At 35.5% G+C, this 21,283-nt stretch overlaps 3 protein-coding genes across 7 annotated transcripts; all 3 read right to left on the bottom strand.

Moving 5' to 3' along the window:
* Window positions 1-1,758: 1,758 nt before the first annotated feature.
* Window positions 1,759-4,726, bottom strand: LOC113722661 (F-box/FBD/LRR-repeat protein At1g13570-like). Of its 4 annotated transcripts, XM_072048310.1 has the most exons (5): window positions 4,468-4,726; window positions 2,560-3,406; window positions 2,298-2,459; window positions 2,112-2,220; window positions 1,759-2,008 (listed from the first exon to the last, which is right to left on the bottom strand). In XM_072048310.1, exons 1-5 carry the CDS (start codon window positions 4,482-4,484, stop codon window positions 2,004-2,006), a joined length of 1,140 nt encoding a protein of 379 aa, XP_071904411.1. In that variant the 5' UTR covers window positions 4,485-4,726; the 3' UTR covers window positions 1,759-2,003. The 4 variants fall into 4 exon arrangements, with proteins under 4 accessions (XP_071904411.1, XP_071904408.1, XP_071904410.1 ...); XM_072048307.1 differs by having other exon boundaries at window positions 1,759-2,220; XM_072048309.1 differs by having other exon boundaries at window positions 1,759-2,220; window positions 2,560-3,376.
* Window positions 4,727-5,554: 828 nt separating this feature from the next.
* Window positions 5,555-11,003, bottom strand: LOC113722641 (transcription initiation factor TFIID subunit 7-like). Of its 2 annotated transcripts, none has more exons than XM_072048306.1 (6): window positions 10,760-11,003; window positions 10,062-10,181; window positions 7,005-7,138; window positions 6,792-6,911; window positions 6,389-6,458; window positions 5,555-5,988 (listed from the first exon to the last, which is right to left on the bottom strand). In XM_072048306.1, the coding sequence occupies exons 2-6, from the start codon at window positions 10,177-10,179 to the stop codon at window positions 5,825-5,827; spliced, it is 606 nt and encodes a 201-aa protein (XP_071904407.1). In that variant the 5' UTR covers window positions 10,180-10,181; window positions 10,760-11,003; the 3' UTR covers window positions 5,555-5,824. The 2 variants fall into 2 exon arrangements, 1 of the variants encoding a protein (XP_071904407.1); XR_011814060.1 differs by having other exon boundaries at window positions 5,921-5,979; window positions 6,072-6,458; window positions 6,760-6,911.
* A 2,435-nt stretch (window positions 11,004-13,438) lies between these two features.
* Window positions 13,439-14,827, bottom strand: LOC113722600 (uncharacterized). The gene is made up of 4 exons (XM_027245879.2): window positions 14,586-14,827; window positions 14,099-14,450; window positions 13,938-13,994; window positions 13,439-13,750 (listed from the first exon to the last, which is right to left on the bottom strand). The coding sequence occupies exons 1-4, from the start codon at window positions 14,825-14,827 to the stop codon at window positions 13,439-13,441; spliced, it is 963 nt and encodes a 320-aa protein (XP_027101680.2).
* Between the last annotated feature and the right edge of the window lie 6,456 nt (window positions 14,828-21,283).

The following is a 21,283-nucleotide window of genomic DNA, read 5'->3' as shown; positions in this document are numbered from 1 at the left end:
AGGGAAATTTGCCAAATTGATCCCTAACATTTTCACAAAAAACTTTTTTAGTCCTTAATATTTAAAATCAGCCAGAATAGTTCCTAACATATAAATTATGAGCCAGTTTGGTCCTAATGCTCGTATTTGCTCATTTCTTCGACTAAAAACAGCACACCTCTCTCACATGGGTATAATTTCAAGAGCAAAATTGGAAAACATTCGTTAATCCATGATTTTACAGGCAAAACCCCCTTTGGATTCCTATTACTTTTCTCCCTTTCCCTCGACACCATTTTGCAAACTAGCCAGAAACCATCAACAAATTTCACCTTCTCAGTCAAAACAGCTTTTGCACTTTCCTTGATTTCCCTATCCCCATATCAAACCCCCAAGCCCTTCTTCAATTTCACCATACCTCTCAAAATAATTCAACAAAGTCTCAGAACTCATCTCAGTTGGTTGGCACATTCTCCACCAATTTTATTGCTGACAAACCATCAATTTTATTGCTGGGGTTTTTTAGGGCAAGTAAGAAAGACTCAACATTCTTGAAAGTAAAAAAACCATATAGACTTTTGATAAAATCTTGCGGTAGGATGGGATGTCATCAACGATGGAAAGAACGGTTTGGAGAATGCTAGGATGGACAATCGCAGCTTCTGAAGGATTCAACAATTTGGGATTTCGTGAAGGATTACAAAATGCAAAATTTCACCTTCTTCAAACTTCAAGTTTTCTGGTTCTCTTGAGATCATCAAGCTTTGGGTTAGTGGTGATGGTGGAATGCATCTGATGGAGTAGGTGCAGGGAAAATGACTCAAGATTGACTCTAGGGGGAGTGGGTAGAGTTATGGAAGAGCAGCCATTGAGAACTTGAACTTTGAAGAGAATATTATCTTTCTTTCAGAGTCTAAAACCATGGATTAACGAATGTCTTCCGATTTTGCCCTTAAAATTATATCCATGTGAGAGAGGTGTGCTATTTTTAGTTGGAGAAATGAGCAAATACGAGTATTATGACCAAACTGGCTCATAATTTATATGTTAGGAACTATTCTGGCTGATTTTAAATGTTTGGGACTAAAAAAGTTTTTTGTGAAAATGTTAGGGATCAATTTGGCAAATTTCCCATGTATATAAATAGAATTCTAGGAGGAGACTTGGACAAAGAAGAATAAGTGAGAGCAATTGAAAAGAAGTAAAATTGACAATGATCAAACGCATCAATTGAAAAAATTCTTTCTCTGTATCATCTTTTGGGCTTGATAAATAGCTGTGCAAAACGTGGACAAGGCATTACTGTATCAATTGTTGCAATATAGATTGACCTAAAATTTTTTATATCAAATTTCAATTTTATCAATGTAATACATGAGTTTTTGAACCGGGATTCAAAACTTTCTTGAATCTTAATATGTAGAAGTAGAACTGAATCCATATACTATTTAGGCCCTAAATTTTCACCTAGCTCAGCTGTTCCCCAAAACAGTATAGGGTACTGTTTCTGCAGGCAATATTACCTTTACAGGTCCTATTTCTTTGATGTTTGGGGTGCATTTTATAATCCTTTTTTATTACTTTGGCCATGTATAAGACTGCAAAAAAAAGGGTGTTTCTTTAAGCTTACAAAACAACAAAATTCAGAGATTCCAATCTTTATGTGACTTTGATCAATAGCATCCTTGCCATTGCAGGCGAACACAGATGATACTTTTGAGCAGCGGTTTTAACGCATGCTGTTAAATTGAATTAGATAGGTTGACAAGAAAGAAGCTATTCCATGAAAAACAAGAAGACAATACATTGACAAATCAATAGGAAACTAAAATCCCAATTTTCCAAATACAAAAATAAGAAGATAACACATAGAGATAATCACCATAAAGAGGAAGGTGTGCTTCATACAGTCAACCAGCATTGACAAATTGAAAACAGAGTTTCTAAGTTTCAATTCCCTGGTTGGAAGATCACTTCAACTTTAGGCGATGCTCGTGAGAACCGCAACAACTCCTTTGATGTGTTCAACCTGTCAATAGGATCAAGGTCTTGGTTCTCTTCAATACACATTCTTTCAAGTGATGGGGAGCAGGCTAATAGAAGCTTTACAAGAAGCAGCTCAGATGTCGAACCTTTAAACATTTGCATGATCACAGTCTGGAGTCCTTTAAAACTTTGTTTCATCAGACCTGGTTCTTTCAAGTAACTGACAGTTTTCTCGTCGTATATGATCTGCTTATCCTGTTAGACAGAAAACAAAATCAGTACCATTAGCAACATTTCAATGGGGAAAAATCATGATTAGTAACAATTCTTACCGCCCAAATCTCCAATTCAGACAAGTTCAAAGCACTCTGCAATAAGCAAAGAATGCAAGCAATCTCGGCACAGTGATAGGTAATACGAAATTGGGTCAGAGATATCAAGGAGTTAACTTGATCAATCGGAAGCCTCTGAGGAATGTCACCTGCTGCCAGATGCTATGAAGTAGACCACGAAATGAAATCCATTACTCGAACATGTTCAAGTGCAAACAACCTCATCTATGTTAACCAGAAAGAAACAGAAAAGAACAAATACCTTGAGAAATGATCCGTTCAAATAAAGACACTCGAGTTCAGGCCAACAGCCAAGAAGCTTTGTCAAAGTAATGTTCTTATCCAATTTATCATGTTCAACTCCATCTGATAATCCAATGCACACCTCTTCCAGGTCTTTGCAGGTGATATAATAGCTCAAGTCAAGATCATCATTGTCCAGAAGATTCAAGATTCGTAGTGATGGAGTAGATACACATAAAAGTTGGATGCCAAAACAGTTTTTTAACTCTAATTGAACAAGTTGAGGGAGATTAAGGACTGAGAACTGAAAGGTGACTGTTTCCAGAACAAGGTGAGTGAGCTTTCCGAAGAAGCCTTCTGAGTTTGGTGCGCTAAAAATACATTTAGTCACGCTTATATAGGCAAGTTTTGGACAACTGAAAGCATAACAAGGTACTTTGTAAGGATTAGGACTTCTGTTATGAAGAATGAGTTCAGTCACATCTTTTCTCGAGACGAATAGCAACCACTGATCAATGCTGGAGTATTGAGTTGAATACAACTCTGGAATGTCAAGAACAAATTTCAAAATGGGTCCAAGGTGTTGAAAAAGTATTCCATTGACTTTGTTTACATATTCGGTTCGGAAAAAGTTCGGTGAATTGTTTCGCATTATCTCTGCGTAGAATTGCTCGTCAAGAACAACCTCTGGATATTCAGCCCAAAAATATCTCCATTTGCTCGACAAAATACTCGTTCTTGCTGCATCTCGAATGGGCATGCGTCCTATTATATTCTGTATGGCATTTATGGGAAGGTTTGAGAGTCTATCTACTGCACCCCTTTCCTCAGCAACCCTTGCACGATTATCAGCAGTCATGATTCTGCTGATAAAAGCAAATGAACACAACAGAAGGAGACTATATAATTGAACAGTACTGTCTCCTTACTAAAATTAACAGTTCAGCAGAAAGCAACATCCGCACACACATTCCAATGTGCAATGGACAAATGAAAGCCATCATATTAAAAAGACAAGATGAAAACAGATCCACCAAGGGAATACTTACTGCTAACCAAAGCTGCTGTGCGGTCATTCAAACATCACAAGTTAAGGTTTGGAGAAAAGACAGTTTACAACTTTCCAAAACTAGGCTATGCCATCATTCCTATGTATATCGTGATTACGCATAACCTAGCAACAAGGGAATACTAGAAAATTTATACGTGTTTGGACGTAGATTACCAGCAACAAGCCAACCATTATAGTGGTAATCCAGCAAAATCAAGTTTAATATTGAGATTCGATTAAGGCCTACTCAAATTCAATCACGAATAAACTCAAGTTGAGTTCACCAAAAAAATTTGGTTATTAGTTTTCACGTATTCTTGTAATATGAACATTCAAAATTAAGATCAGAGCTTATTTTAGAATAATTTTTCTAGAACTTTTTTGAAATAGACGTATATGTGAGATAAAAAAACGTATTTGGAAAACATATTTGATGTTTTTACGAACATATATATAAAAAACCTAACCATCCATCTCCAAGGAAAAAGAGAAAATTAATAACTTCACTATCTAAGCCACTGGAGAATCTAGAACCCATAAATTACCGGAGCATCCCCCCCCCCCCCCGGGCCAAAAAAAAGAAAAAAAAACTTATAAAGAAGGGGAAATTCTGAACACAAGTTTTTGAAGCCTTACAGAATTAAAAGATCTTTTTTCAGCTTAAACCCTTCAATTATTTTCAAGAAATGATGTATGTATCGCAACATAAGTACTTGTGCTGCTAATTCTATTTGCAAATCTTGCAAAAATAAATACATAAATAAAGAATCTAGCGTTTTCTTTGTACTAATTGCAGAAACGAAGCAAAAATAGTGACAACAAATTAAGTTACAAACTAAGTTCCAGTTCATTCTATCAAGCAAATTGTAAACATACCAGGAATTGAGAATCATAGTTCTATAGACACAGACGGGGCTTATTCATGGACAAGATGCCCAGAAACCAGGAGAGAAACTCTGCAAAAAAAAAAAAATACTAAAGAGGTTTTTGGAGATTTATGGCCAGTTTGGGAGTTTAACATAGAAAAGAAAAGAAAAGAAAGGACTCAGAAACAAGTTTCCTTCAAAGTTGTTTGGAAGTTTAAGAAAGAAGAAAGAAAGACAAAATCTTTTCATTTGGGAGTTGAAAAGGCAAAGAAATGTTTAACTAATATATTGTGTACCCGTGAACTGTGTGTAACAATTATTAAGGAAAAAGATGCCATTTAAAAAAGTTATATCTTTTGCCTTTTCTAAGGTGAAAACAAGTCGAGTTTAATCGAGTAACGCGCAAGTTTGTTTGGTCGAATTCAAGCTTGAGTTCAAGTAGTTCGAGCTACTTCATGAATCGAGATCAAACTTAATATGTGAAACTCGAAAATTTATCGAACTTAATCTAGCTTCACATAGATAGGTTTTTTTATTGTTTTTATTTATTAATATGAAATGTCTATTTTATCTCTTATTTAAAATTATATAAAATATAAATTTATATTTCTTACCTTCCATTAGACTCGATTGGACTCGATAAACATGAGCTCGAGTTCGAACTCGAGTAATGAAAAATAAAATCGAGGTCAATCTGGAGCTTAACTTTCAAGAGTTCGAGGTCGAGCTCGAGTTCAAGTCCAAGTTTGTTAACTCAAATCGAGCTTTAGTGCACTACTCAAACTCAACTCGATTCGATTACACCCCTAGCCTTTCCTTCCAAATCAGGATACGTTTAGGAGGAAAACTTGTCCGGGAAGGAAAGTGCACTCCTAATTCTTTTACTTTCCTATCAAATGATCGAGAACCATCAGTCTAGTCACTGCACTAGAACAATAAAACAATGAACTTCGAGAAAGCTATAAACACCACAACATCCCAGTGGGGAACACAGATAAATGTCCTCAACTTCCTTTAAGTAGAGGTCCCCCCACCCAAAGAAAAAAAGGGTTGACAGACCATGTCCCATCTGACAAATTTAACTCTGCCAGGATACCTTAGCTACAAAGATTCCACTCTCATTAGATACCTAACCATCCTGTTGATATATACAACTTATCCAATGTTTGAAAATACAACAAAAATGTTGCATCTCAAGTAGACTATCAACACTACAAGATCCAAACAGGGCACACCACACCATAAACTACTTTTAACTCCCTTTAACTAGAAACCCCTATACATAAATATTTGATGATGAACCACGACCCTACAAGTTAAATTTGCAAATAGGATGTCTAACCACCTGCTTAAATGAAGGACCTCCATCACATTGAATCATCAGACTCATCAGAATCGCTTCTGTCTGGCTCTCCACCAGCCGTCCCAGCCTCAGGTACATCAGGCTTCTCTGGAGGCTTAGGTTCCACCTTCTTACTTGCATTACGAGCATTGTCCTCGCCATCTTCCTCGTGCTCAACGGCTTCAACATGTAAGTTAGTCAAGGAATAACAACGATAAAATTATACACTATTGAAAAAAAAAATCTTAGGAATGCACAGTTTCGCAGCGTACATAAACTTCCACAATCCTCTCAAGTCACAATGGTAACTATTAAAAGAATGTGGCATTCTGAATTCCTGCTTCAATTGTATGCGCACGACCTCCCTGTGACATCTAACAATGAAACAAACAAAATGAAAGTATCAGATTACACAAAAAGCTAGAATAATGAAAAGTTACCTTGGCAAGTTAGGATTCTCTTATGCAAGTACAACACAATCATCTGTGACAGTATGAACTAAAGAAAATTTAACAAATCACTAGTCTCAATTAAGTCCATAAAAGCTGACTACTTCACATTCTGAAAGCCAGAGTAACTGGAAGGATATCAATATTCTCAGCGGTTCCACCAGCCATAATATTCTGCAAATCTTTCTCAGCACGCCGAACCAGCTCCGGCTGCAAAATGACACAAGTGCACCATAACTCACTTAAATAAATAGTAAAAACCAATATAATATTAGCACTCATGTTGAACTTATATAGCTATCCATGCAGACATGCCTATAGTTACAAAATATGTGATTGATGCTTCATGACAATGAACCACTTTCTCACACCCATTGCAGCCATAATGTATCTTTGTGTATGTCTCTGTCTGAGTTGTGACCTTTTTTTTTCTTTCTTTTTTCTTTTCTCTGTGTGTGTGTGTGTGAGAGAGAGAGAGAGAGAGAGAGAAAGAGAGAGAGAGAGAGTATACTGGAAGAAGAGACAGTTCACAAGGCCACATACATTTAGATCTGGTTCTCTGCGAAACCTTCGCCTTCGAGCATCCCTCATCGGAGGGGTGAGGCCGTGTCTGTACTCCACCTCATCTGGAACATTGTCACCTTCCTCCTTCACCATAATCATCTGCAAGTCATCACAAATTTTACAAAATTGAACTAAGAACTCTCCGGATGTCATGAATGTTACAAAACAATAATTGACAAGAAGACAGCATACTTGACCAATATCTGCAGTTTTAATCAGCACGCTATCATCATAAGTTTTGTATGACTCCACAGTGCCAGGTAAATCCAAGAGAAATGCAGGGAAGTGATCATTTCCTACTGAAAATGTGCCACTTCTGCCATCCTCTACAAAATATCAATCAAGTCCTCAAGAAGATTGGTGATGAAGAAAATAAAATTTATGCCAAAGAATTAAGGTTTGAGAAGGGCTTTTAAATGCTGGCAGCATAGCAAACAATAATATGTAAACCATATTAATTCATGCAATATCCAGAAATTCGTTAACATTTATCCATCAAGTCTAAAATGGTCCATGTCTAATTTTTCATGCTGTAACAGTTGACAGAGAAAGTGTTCATTCAGACACAGTTTCATCTCTTACATTCAGAATCTTGAGTTTGTGTCGTTACTTGGACTGACACATAAATAATATTTCACCGTCATTATTCATGATTAGACAAAGTTGTGGATTCACTTGAATGCATTTCAAACATGTATTATCCTTGGTGAAGTTAAAAGACAATGATTCATATCATGATATCAATCAGCTCTGAATTAACCATGGGGCCCATTTGTTTCCACTTGGGAGTCAAAATTGGATTGGAATGATATACTAGAGAATCAGCATTGGTGTTATCGAAGACAATGAAGCATTTGATCGAACATTTAGGAACGGGTTTTAAGCATTTTTGCCCAAAAAAAGTTTCCTTTATGACCTCTATTTCTTAATTCAGTTTCCTTCAGGCTTTCTTATCCCCTTTCCCAATAGCATTGACCAGTCTGCCTTCCACTACCCCCCACAAGTAGCACAAGACTGCCACCATCAACCACCACATCCATCTGAAGAGGCCGATTTTACACAATTCAACTCCTTTTTATGAATTTTTTTTTTTGTGAATTAACAATTAAAGATAAGTCCTTGAAAATCATATAAAAGAGACCAACAATAACGCCAATGGTGAATACTCACACTTCAATGTCCAAACCATCCAAAAAATGATCTTTCAGCTCCCTAGACCTCCAACAGCCATACAATTTCTCAAAAACTAGAAACAAAATAATCCAAGTCCCAAGCTTGAACTACAACCTATGATAGATCCACCGACCTACAAAATAACAAATTTATTCGTAGATGTCAAATTGCTCCCTATGTTAAGTAAATTGTGGATCCACTAAACCATTGCATCAAATCGAGAAAGACAGCAATGGCCACTACAGCAATTTCACAACTAGTGAAGAGCCACAACAAGCAAAAAACATAGAGCTAGAGCTAGCAGAAGGGTAATAAGGGAGGGAGAGGAAGTGGGAGGCAGAGAGAGAGAGAGAGACAGATTGCAGGGGCTGTGGAGATAGGGTGAGGAGCGCAGATGGAAGGACAGGATTTATACCATGACCACAAGGAGGATGGAAGTTGGAAAATGCAGTTTTTCTTACAACCTTTTGTATTTTCCGTTTTTTTTTTCTTTGTAAAATTATTCGATCTCAAGTATGGGAATAATTTTCAAACTGCCACATTTGCATATATCAAGGAAATGAAAGCAACATACAAATTCACATAAAATCCTTCCGATCACCATTAACATGCATGATTTAAATTGATACCCATTTGTTGGCCCATACTCCTTTACCAAATGAAACTCATATTGGTGATCTGATTACATTATATCCCATCCTCCCAATATTTATCTGATAAAAACTAGTTGTGGGCTTATCTAAAGATTCAAATATTTGTAACCAGCTTTCCATTTTCACCTCTCCAACAGAGATGAGATCTTCACTTGAAAGATGTGAATCCTATTTCAATTGAACTTAGACTGCTCATGTGCAGTTTAAGTTACATGAATCCTATGTCAATTGAACTTAGACTGCTTATGTGCAGCTTAAGTTGTGCATTTACGTGTATTTGCTTTCCTGATTCTTACTTCCCATTTTCCAAAACTGTTTCAAGAAAATGGTTAAGACCACACTTCAAATATAAGAACAAGGTCCTAGAAGAACAACACCACCACTCCAGATCAGGTTACTAATTAAGAATTTGGTATGGACCATATACATGTGTATTGTGTGCATAGAGAGAGAGAGAGAGAGCAAAAAGAAAAAGGTATCATGCATCATTCAAGAGAATCAGTGAGGATAGGGACAGAAGAAAATTAAAACCTCGTTGAATCTTAATTTCTGAAGAAAAAGGCAATGTGGACAGACGCAATTTTGGTTGGACAAACTTGCTGACCAAGTTCTTTAATCTCCTAACTGGCAAATTTTTACCAAAGAGATACAACTTGAGCCCAGCAGGAATGGCAGCAATAATAGAAAAAGGTCCAATAACATCCTAATATCTATTGCCCATCTCCTTCTCCGATTTTCCGTAACCTTATCTACTAGGATACTCAAGGACGCTGATGAAAAAGAAATCCCCAAAAGCCCAAGTGGGATGTCATGCGCCAAGGTTGGAAACTACAACCATAAGACAGAATCTAATAGGAAAGAGTTATTATACAAATTGTATAAAGGATGACTGAACCAAGTTTGACATAGGTAAGCAATCTCTTTAGAAGATAAGAGTGGAAAACAAGTGACCAACTTTTAGATTAAAAGGACTATTCAAATCATGGTTCAGCAAGCCAATCAAACTGCCCTGTGAGATTCAAAAACATCAAAAACACCAAAGGAAATATATATATATATATATATATATATGCAGGTGTCAGTAATTTAAACATTACCAACACTAACATTAGCAAACATCAGGGAACAACAGATTGCACTTAAGTATAAAATACTACAAAAAAGTAAAAGACGAAAGAACAAGCAGCTCAGCCGCACCGAGAGAAGCAACATCAGCAGTGAAAAGAAACTATAAAAGCTTCAAATAAACATTGACATGCCTTAATCTGAATAAAGAAGAAGCATAGCAAAACGTTCAATTAAACCAAATAATTGAATTGCACTAATTCCTAATAAAATCCTTTCTTGATGCTTCTTACGTACATTTTCAATTTATTAATTGAACACAAATTTAAGAATACAGATTGCTAAATCAGTTGCTCACCAGAAAAGGTTAAATCCAACGACTTGTCATCAGAAGATGAAGATGCATTTTCACTCAAGAGACGGTCTAACCGTTCGGCTACCGAAGGTGGAACCCGTAGTATAAATTGCTCTTCCATGCCTGCACACAAACCCAAAAAAAAAATCATCTAAAGCAATTATTCGAACAGCTTATTTCTTTGGCTCATCGCTCTTGATTTCTACCACAAAGAGGATGTTCTATATAAACTGGTGTCTGAATTCAGGCATCCATCGGTCAGTTAGGGAATGAGAAGAATTTAGAGGCTGCCAACTCCAAACTCCAAGCAAATGAAATTACTGATTTGTCTTTTTAATTTTGCAATTAGTATAAAAAAGGGAAATTCGTAATGCTACTTTGGCAGCTTTACAGGATTAAAGAAGTTTTTTCAGCTTGAAACACTTGAACCCATTTTCAAGAAATGATGTATGGATCGCCACATAAATGATGCAACTAATTCTATTTGCAATCTTTCAGACAAGAAGCAAAAATTAAAAAAAATCAAGAATATATCACTAGCTTAGCATTGATTGCAGAAAAGAAGCAGAAATAGTGAGAACCAATTAAATCCCAAACCAAGCTGCGGTTCATTCTATCAAACAAATTGAAAACATCCCCGCAATTGAAAGTCATTATTCTATGGATACAGAAGGGAGTTCTTCATGGAAAAGTAAAATCACCTGGAATTTCAGTTGCAGAAATTTTGCTTCAAGAATCCCAGAAGGCAGAACAGAAACCCGGCAAACAAAAACGATGTAATAACTAATAAGGAGGCCTTTGGAGATTAAGGATAGAATTTGAAATAGGGTCGGGTAATTGATGATCCGATCCAACTCAATCGGGTATGCATGGTCAAAGCTTGCTAACCCGAAAAGATACAAGGACATCTTCTCCTGTGCTTTGTTTTCTTGAAAAAATGAGTCTGTTTGGATCCTTTTTCAAAAATTAGTTTTTTAAAGATTATAAAAATTTTTAAAAAACACTCTAAAAAAAAGTCTAATTTTTTTAATATTTTAAAATATTTCAAAAAATATTTTAAAAATACTACTACTCTTAAATATTTCAAAATATTTTTTAAAAATATCCTAAAATATATTCTAAAAAATCTGCTATAATAAAAATTTTCAAAAATACTTTCAAAAATAGTTAATCTAAATGGACTAGAAATGTTTATTTCACAAAGAGTTAATTACCGATTGACCCCTGAATGTGGGACTTACTTATACTTAGCACCCCCAAAATGCAAACAAATTACACTTTATGCGGAGAAGAAAATTCTATTTTGGGTATTAAATTTTTTGGACAAATCTACTCTTCCAATAACAATTCTTTCCCTTCCTTTAATACTAAGAGTTATAATTCAGTAATTGTTTCCATTAAATTCTTTCCCTTCCATTAATATGGCATAGTTTCTGGGAATATTCAGCTTCTTAAGCATTTGATTAAAATAAAAACATTGAACGGGTTCAATCAAATTACAGTAAAGAAACTTTTAAATATTGAACTGATGGAATTAAAATTAACACTCCAGCAATTGCACACGCAAAAAATTACAACCTTCATTGTGTAAAAATTTCCTTCAATCAATTTCATTGACACATATCAGCTATCAGATGTCCTTTTCCCTCCTTCCTCTGATCATTTTTTTTTTTCCGAAACGATATTTGATTATATTACTTTCAAAAGATATACAAGTGCGAGCAAAGGTTCGAATTGACTTTACAGCCAATGTACTAACACTGAGGAAACACCAATTCCTCATCAATTGTGATGCCTAAGGCATATATGCTGATACTAGAGCTTAGATAATTTTTATCACTACTAGCTAGACAAAAGGAGCACATATGAAACAACCTTTTCAACTGTACAATGTCTTCCACCAGCGTAGCTATTCTGCTGTCACTTGCCTTCTGAGTTCGAATATGATTGAGGAGTTGCCTGTTCTTCACTTGGAACTGTACTCCTTCCTCTGATCATAGGAGAAACAATTGTTCCATATTCCTCCAATTTTTAGTCTAGAACCAATCAAAGATATCAGTACAGGAATTAAAATACAAATGGAACCAGAATCTTTTGGCCTAGCTCTGTGTAAATTACGTTAAAGCATCGTCAGTATGTATGAAAAGAAGCATTCTTCTCGAGGATGCATATGATTAATTGGCATCAATTTGCTTACACCTGTATCTCGTGGAAATTGATCCTACTTCTTAGTAGAGTTAAATAAGGATTCAGTGCGATTGTGTTTGTCGTAGTTTTGTCCTATTGTTGTACATGCTCAAATTTTTAAATTTTTGGTATATAAATACATTTTAATGTTATATTGAATACATGTTAAATATTTTTTTTCATGCACACTGAGGGTGGTCATTTCGGCCTAGCTTCGTTAAGCAGGCTCCGCCTTCCCCAAATTTCACCTCGGCTTCGAATTTCACATCGGCCTCTTCATACCGACCCGAGGTGGATATTCCTGAGGTTCCAATATCCGTCCCGATCACCTCGGCTATCGCGGTGGCCACCATGAAGTTTCACTGTGTCTGATGGAACAACTGAGGTCAGGTCACAGACTGACACCCGCAAGGGAACTAGACGTCTGATAAAGCCTGTCTGACAGACCTGATCGGACAGACTGACATGCTCAGTCTGCCAGGACCTGGGAAGTTGATCCCTACCGCCATTCCTTCCCAATTGTCCCATATAAATGCAGAAATCTCACTCAGAAAAAAAGGGACAAGAAAAATACCCTGTAAGATACACTATCCCAAAAACTCTCACTAAATTCCCTCTCAATCTAAGCTAATTAGATCGTCGGAGGAAAATCGGGGGACTCAGCCCCACCTCTGATAATTTGAGCAGGTGATTTCTGTGAAGCAGTATCCACTTCAGGAGCTCACTCCCGCGCTTTGGTACCGCCTATTGATCCCGAAAATCACCTCTTCACACACCATTTTTACCATGAAATCAACAAATTAATGTAATTGTGTACAAAATAATGTAAAAAACATAACAATCGAATCCAACTATGCGGAATCCTAATAACACTGATTCCTTTCCACTTTGAACTTAATTACGTGTATGTTCACCTTATAAAAAAACTAGTCAGATTGTGTTAGGTATTACTTAATTATTAGCAATTGAAGGCTTGCAATATTGCTTTTCCTCCTTCAAAAATTATGCATGTAACATCAAATATTAATTGCCTTTGCAAGATTCACATTATCGTTTATTCATAATGTATGTATGTCCTTTTCGTGAAACTAAATGTGATTAAATTGAAAGATAAAGGAGAAAACTTTGGGACATGCCCGCTAGAGGAAAGTAAGAGGGAACTTTCCAAAACAAAACTAGAACAATAAATCCAGTCAACTAACATCAATGGAAATCAAAAAGGATGGTCGGAAAAACATTTCTGCTTTGGGCGATGCTCGTGAAAACTGCATTAACTCCTTTGATATGTTCAACCTTTCAATTGGGTCAAGGCCTTGGTTCTCTTGAATACACATTCTTTCAAGTGACGGGGAGCAGGCTAATAAAAGCTTAACAAGAAGCAGTTCAGCTGTTGAACCCTTAAAGTTTCTCATGATCACAGTCTTGAGTCCTTTCAAGCTTTCCTTCATCAGACCTGGTTCTTTCAAGTGCTGGAGTGTTTTCTCGTCAGATTTGATCCGATTACTCTGTTATATGCATTCAGAAAACAAAATCAGTACCACTTCCATCTTTTCATTGGGTTAAAAACCGTGAGCCTAATGTCCTTACCGACCAAATATCCAATTTAGACAAGTTCAATGCACTCCGCAGTAAGCAAAGAATGCAAGCGATCTCGTCCCATTTATAAGTGAATTCCATCGGTATAATATATACCAAGGAGTTAAGCAGATCGACTGGAAGCTTGTGGGGGATATCACCTGCAGCCAGATGCTATGAAGTAGAACATGAGATGAAATCCATTAAAAAATCGAACATGTTCAAGCTCAAACTACCTCATCCGTGTAAACAAGAAACAAATAGAAATAACCAAGTACCTGGAAAAAAGATTCGTCAAACAAAAGACGCTTGAGTTTGGGCCAACAGCCAAGGAGCTTCGTTAGAGTAATTTCCTTTTCCAGTTTATGATGTTCAACTTCTTTTGACAATGCAATACACGCTACTACCAGGTCTTTGCAGGTGATATAATTGCTCAAGTCCAGACCATCGTTGCCCACAAGAATCAAGCCTTTAAGTGATGGAGCAGATATAGATAAAAGATGGATTCCAGAACAGCTTTGCAAGGTCAATTGAAGAAGCTGAGGGAAATTGAGGACTGAGAACTCGAAGGCGACTGATGTCAGAAAAAGGTGAGTGAGCTTTCTGCAGCCATCTAAGCCCTTTGGTGCACTGAAAATACACCCAGTCACATTTAGATGAGCAAGTTTTGGACAACTGAATGCATAAGATGGTACTTTCTAACGATTAGGACTTCTGTTATGAAGAGTGAGTTTTGTGACATCCTTTCTTGACACAAATAGCAACCACTGATCAATATTGGAGTATCGAGTTGACTGCAATTCTGGAATGTCAAGAACAAATTTCAGAATGGGTCCAAGGTGTTGAAAAAGTATTCCATTGACTATGTTTCCATATTCGGACTGGAAGAGGATCGGTGATTTGCTTCGCACCATCTCCGTGTAGAATTGCTTGTCAAGAACAAGCTCTGGATATTCAGCCCAAACATATCTCCATTTGCTCGACGAAAATACTCGTTCTTGCCGCATCTCGAATGGGCATGCATCCTATGATATTTTGGATGACATTTATGGGAAGGTTTGATAGTCTATCTACTGCATTCATTTCTGCTGCATCCATTTACTACTTTCTGCAGCCATGATTATGTTATGAAAGCAAAGGAATACAGTAGAGGGAGGTCATAAACTTGAATTGTTCATGTCACAATTGTGAATAGGAATAGTACTAATATTAGCACTTCAGAGAAAAGTTGCATCCACAAACACATTCTAATGCGAAATGAACAAATGAAAACCATAATAATGAGACAAGATAAAAACGGATCCAAAAACAGATCCACCAACACCAAGTGAGTATTTACCACCAGCCAAAGCAGCAATGTGGTCATTCAAACACACAATTTATGGGAACAGTTAATTTACAACATTCCAAAACTCACTCAGCTTGTGTTGACTGAGTTTGAAACCGAATTCAAGCAGCTCAAATAGTTTGACGAACTTGAGCTCAAGCCTTTTTATTGTATGTGATGCTCGAAAGCTTTTGAAGTTTAATCAAACTCAATTGATCTTCAAACACAATTATATATTCTTATTTTTTATATTTATTAGTGTGAAATCTCAATCATATCTCTTGTTTATAACTATATAAATTATTAATTCATATAACTTAAGCTTGATTGAGCATATAATTGAACTTGATTAAAGAGCTATTATTGATCAAACTCGAATATGAGTTCTAGTAAGCTAAACTCATATTGAATTCAAACTCAACAAGTTTTAGAAGCTCAATGAGAACTGAGATTCCAACATTTTAACTCGACTCGACTCAACTCATTTGTGTCCTTACAATAAAATCAAATTTTCTTATGGGAGTTCAATTAAGATCTGCTCAGATTCAATCATGAATAAGCACAAGCCCAGTTCAAAAAAGTATTGGTTAACTTTCATGTGTCCTTGTAGAATGAAATCCAGAATTAAGATTAGAGTTGTTAAAAATAATTATATTCAAGCACTTTTTTTTCCTTAATTAATGTGTATTAGGGATAAAATATTGTTTCCATTCCAAAAAAAAAAAAAAAATCGCTATCCAAACCATTCAACAATCAACCAAGCATAAAATTACTAAAGCATGAATTACAAAATCAACGGAGAACTCCAAATACAACGATTTCCAGCTATGCAGAATTACAGAACCGATTTTTATTTAATGAAGTATGGATCAACTTAAGTTATGCTGCTAATTCTAATTGAAAATCTTGCAGAAAAGAAGCAAGAAAAAGAACAAAAAGGCTATGAATCTAACACTAGCTTGATAGCGTTGCAGAAAAGAAGCAATTATACATGAATCAAATTAAATTCCAAAATAAGTTTAAGAATTTTATCAAGCAAATAGAAAACAGCCAAGAAATTGTCGATCATTATTCCATAGATATAGATGGGGCTTGTTCATGGAAAAGTTATTACCTGGCCTTTACGTTGCCGAAATTTTGCTAGAACATGAGAGAAAAATCCTGCGGACATATGTATGAAAAAAATTCTAGAATACAGAGATATTATCCTTGCTAGGAAACCAATTACTATTTATCTCTATGGAAACCAGTTACTTTTAAGATTTATTTTAGCTTTATATCTTTGCTAGGAAAGTAGTTTACTTCAATTAGGATTCTATTGGGAAGACAATTGGATATATAGGCGAGGGAGAGACAGAAGAGAAGTCTTATTAGTTTTTGGAACTTTCATCTCTATGGAAACCAATTACTTTTATTAATTTACTTTAATTAGGATTCCATTGGGAAGACAATTGGATGTATAGGCAAGAGAGACGGAGGAGAGGTCCACTTAAAAATGGATTGATTTTCTGTATATTAATAATATATATACTTTTACCATTAGATGCATGACGCATGATCTATATTTCAATTTGAAATCCAAATTTTGTATGTACTGTATAGAAGATTAACTCTAAAAGAAAAAAAAAGGAGATTTGATTAGAATTTTCAGTCAACTTTTTTCCTCTCTCTCTTTTGCTCTTATAGGCGATTCTCTTGTTCCCTTCATAGGCAATATTGTTATTTGTCTTTCTTCTCTCCTTGGCAACATTTCCTCCATGAAGAGTAGCTAAACATATTTTCTAATTCAAGGATAATCGAAACTTTGGCTCTACAATAATTGAGAGAACCAATTTAATTGAATTGCTTCATCTATTCATGAGCATCTACATATTTTCTATATTTTCTTGACATGATTAAATAATAATCACTAAAAGTCAATATGTACATAAAAAATACAAATATTCATTGTTTAGAAAGAGGAAAAGGATTTGAAGAGATAAAAGTTCAATATCCAAACAAAAAAAAAAGAAAATTAAACATACTGATACAAGCAAAAGAATTTAGTGAGAACAAATTTATTATGTAAATAAAAGTGACAAAATTAGGAACACACCTTGCATAAAAGGTAGAAAAAATTTTTAAGAAGAGAAAGGCTTAATAGCTAAATAAAGAAAATTTGAAAAGACTTATCATGTTAAAGGGAAAGAAATCAAATTTAATGACCAAAAATTTAATGTATAAATAAAAAATGATACTATTCAAAATAGTCATAGTATAAATTAAAATAAAAGAAATTGATGAGAGAAATATCTAATATGTAAATAAAAATCATGAAAAATAAAAACACTTGTGCTACAAAAGGAAGGAAAGGAATTTGAGGAAATAAAAACTTAATACTCAAAGAAAACCAAAAAAGAATGAAAAGAATATAGTTGATAATTAATGGAAAACAACTTGATGACTAAATTATTTAACATTTAAATAAAAATTTAATAAAATTGGAACTTTTAGTGTCAATGGAGGGAAAAGCATTTGAGGTTATTATAAGGGCATTGTTGCTCGATATTTTTGGTGGTCATAATAAAACATTCTTCTTGGCGTAAAGTATATATTGTCATTTGGGGGCTAAGTGCAATTAAGACACAAATTCTTAAAAAGGAAAGAAAAGGTGAAATTGTCCTTATATGACTTTGCCTTCGGTTAGCAAGTTTTTTTTATCACGTATTTCTTGATGGAGTTGGATCGGATCATTAAGTAAACTACCCTATTTTCAAATTAACCCGGGCTAGTCCTTTACAAATCTCCAAAATCTCTGTATTTTAGAATTTTTTTTCATACATATGTCTGCAGGATTTTTCTCTCCTGTCTTCTAGAAAAATTTCGGCAACGTAAAAGCCAAGTAATAACTTTTCCATGAACAAGCCCCATCTATATTGTTAGGACCGGCCAAGGAAATAGACAAATCCAAGTTAGGACAAAGTAAGCGGTATAACCGACCATATAATAGATAGGCGGTAGATACCAGCCATATAATAATTAGGCGGTAAAACCGACCATATAAAGACGGATAACAAAGCAAATAAAAGACACAGAAGATTTACGTGGTTCGGTCAAATTGACCTACGTCCACGGGCGAGGGAGGAGCAATATTTCTACTATGAAAAAGAAATACAAAAGACCGTAGGAAAGTGGTTCCTAGGCCAATAGGCACTTACAAAAGAGTTTAGAAAATATTCCTAAACTCAAAATAAGAGGGTCTAAAATATTTGACTGAATGGGCTAGATGACTCAAGAAACTAATAGCCCATATAACTCTCTTGAGTGGTGCAGTTTAAAACCTTCAGAGGCCTTTTCTATTTATAGGCTCTCTATCGGAGCCTTTCCTGCTATCTACTGCGATGTGGGATGAAAGCACCAAAAGCATTTGGTCAACAAATGCGGCTTCAACAAATCTCCACCTTGATGAGTCCCCAACATCGAGAGATTATAAACTTGCTCCACCTTCTCCATATAAGCCCCAATGGGTTTAAATCACCAATAACGAATACCAACCAAGTCCAAGCACTGCTTGAACTTGTAAACTGGAAGAGGTTTCGTAAACATGTCAGCTGGATTGTCCTTGGTATTGATTTTCTGAATAAGGACCTTTCCTTCAGCAATGATATCCCGAATGAAATGATACTTCACATCAATATGTTTCGTCCTCTCATGATACATCTGATCTTTAGTCAAGTGTATGGCACTTTGACTATCACAGTGAATATCAGTAACACCTTGATATAGACTTAGCTCGCTAAATAAACTCTTCAACCACAAGGCTTCTTTGATTGCCTCAGTCACAGCCATATATTCTGCTTCAGTAGTAGACAAAGCTACGACAGGTTGTAGAGTAGCTTTCCAACTAACAGCACAACCGCCAATGCAAAATACATAGCCTGAAAGTGATCTTCTCCTGTCAAGATCCCCAGCGTAGTCTGAGTCTACAAAACTAACCAAAGTGTTATTATTTCTTCCAAACTCCAAACATGCATTTGAAGTACCTCGCAAGTATCTGAGAATCCACTTCACAGTTTGCCAATGTGCTTTACCAGGGCAAGACATATATCTGCTAACAACACTGACTGCTTGTGCAATATCTGGACGAGTACAAACCATTGCATACATAACACTGCCGACTGCACTGGAATAAGGAACCCGTGCCATATAATCTTCCTCTTCATCTGATTTTGGTGATTGAGCAGCAGATAGCCGAAAATGGCTAGCAAGAGGAGTAGATACTGGTTTAGCATCTTTCATGCCAAAACGCTCCAAAACTTTCTCAAGGTAATTTTTCTGGGTCAAGAACAACTTCCCTACTCCTCGATCTCTCTTGATATCCATGCCAAGAATTTTCTTAGCTGCTCCTAAATCTTTCATTTCAAATTCACTATTTAACTGCAGTTTCAAAGTGTGAATTTCTGACAAATTCTTGGCAGCAATGAGCATGTCATCAACATAAAGCAGCAAATAAATGAAAGAACCATCATTTAACTTCCGGAAGTAAACACAACTATCATTGATAAGAATATATTTTACGTATTTTTTAGTGTGTTTTATTAGTTAATTTTGGTTTGATTATTTAGTTTTATAACTAAAATAACTAAGGTTTTGGTAAAAAACTACATTTTATGTTAAAGTGGCTAAACATTGCATTTTATGGATTTTTATGGTAAAAACTTCATATTTTGTAGGTTTAATGATTCAATCATCAAATGAAGTGCATTGAGAAGATATTTGGATGATTGAAGATGGATTAAAGTGGTGAAAATAAAATATGAAGTGTAAAAGGAAAAATGCAATTTGAATCAAGAAAAGTCAGCTTTGACAACTCAGACACATTTTCGTATTTTGACTATATCTGGAGCTACACAGATCGGATCAAGGTGATCTTGGTACCATTTTGAAGCTAAGAGATATATCTACATTTGGTATGAAAACATCAAAGTCCAATTCAGCCGTTTTCATAGTCCAAAAGTTGAAATACCGAAATTCAACTCAGCTGTCCAAAGTGGAAAACAGGGCTCTGACCAGTGTTTAGTATTTCGATCATATCTCAGGCTACAAAGCTCATATTTGGATGATTCTTGAAGCATTGGAAAACAACTTTTGTGTTTTACACAAAAGCCAGTTCGGCCTTTATGATAGAGAAAATCGCAGATGAAGTAAGGCCAAAGTGAATACGCGAGTACACAAAACGTGACTTGTAACCGCGTTTTGTGTAGGCGCGTTTTCTGGTCGCAATTCTGCAATTTGCTCAGTCAATTCTCTTATGTTCAAACTACTTTCCAGCTACAATCTGCAAGAGAATTCGGTGCACATGCCTCAGAAGACAAAAGGGCAATAAAGATGGCTTATTTTCAAGTCAAAAACATTGATTTTTGACTATCCTAACAAAGTTAGATTTGGAAATCAAAAGTTGGAATTTGACTTGGAAAAAGAGAGCCTTTGAGTAGCTTATATGCAGAGACATTTGGGAGCCAAAGAGAATGATACGGGGGAGAGAGCTGGAAGTGCAGAAATGTAGTTCTTCCATTTCCTTTGTGTAGGATAGTTTAGCTAGTGTAGTTCATCCATTCTTGTATATTGCTAGACTAGGATTAAGATGGAAATGAAGAAGGCAAGGTGATGAGCTCAAGTGACATGGGTTACATTCCTTTCCAACTCTTTATCTTTTGTACTTGATTCCAAATTTAGTTAATATGCAAGCTCTGGAATTTATGTCTATTATGTGTTTCTAAAGTTTATGCCTTGGGTTTGGTTGAACTTTCTATGATTGTTAGTGTTTATTATTTGGCTATTTAACTGCTATGATTTGAGCAAGTTATTTAGCACTTTAGCTCTTTAAATCATGATTAATCTGGTACCATTAATTGTGATTATCTAAGGTGTTATTTTTGCAATGAAAATTGAGATTTAACATTAGTTCAATAAGTGCTAAACATGGGGAGTACACTCACGAGAGTAGAGGTGCACCTATGGGGTTTTGGTGATTAATTTCATGTAATTTCATTGAAGAAATGAACTTGTAACTAATTTCATAACCATGAGAATAGGTATGGATTAGTTATAAGTATAATTGATTCACTACGAAAGTAGGATTCAAATGCATAAGGAA

The sequence above is a fragment of the Coffea arabica genome, chromosome 5e (assembly GCF_036785885.1).
Source record: "Coffea arabica cultivar ET-39 chromosome 5e, Coffea Arabica ET-39 HiFi, whole genome shotgun sequence".
In the NCBI taxonomy this organism is placed as follows: Eukaryota; Viridiplantae; Streptophyta; class Magnoliopsida; order Gentianales; family Rubiaceae; genus Coffea; species Coffea arabica.
Note: the sequence above shows the minus strand (reverse complement) of the source record. Positions and strands in the feature narration are given on the sequence as shown.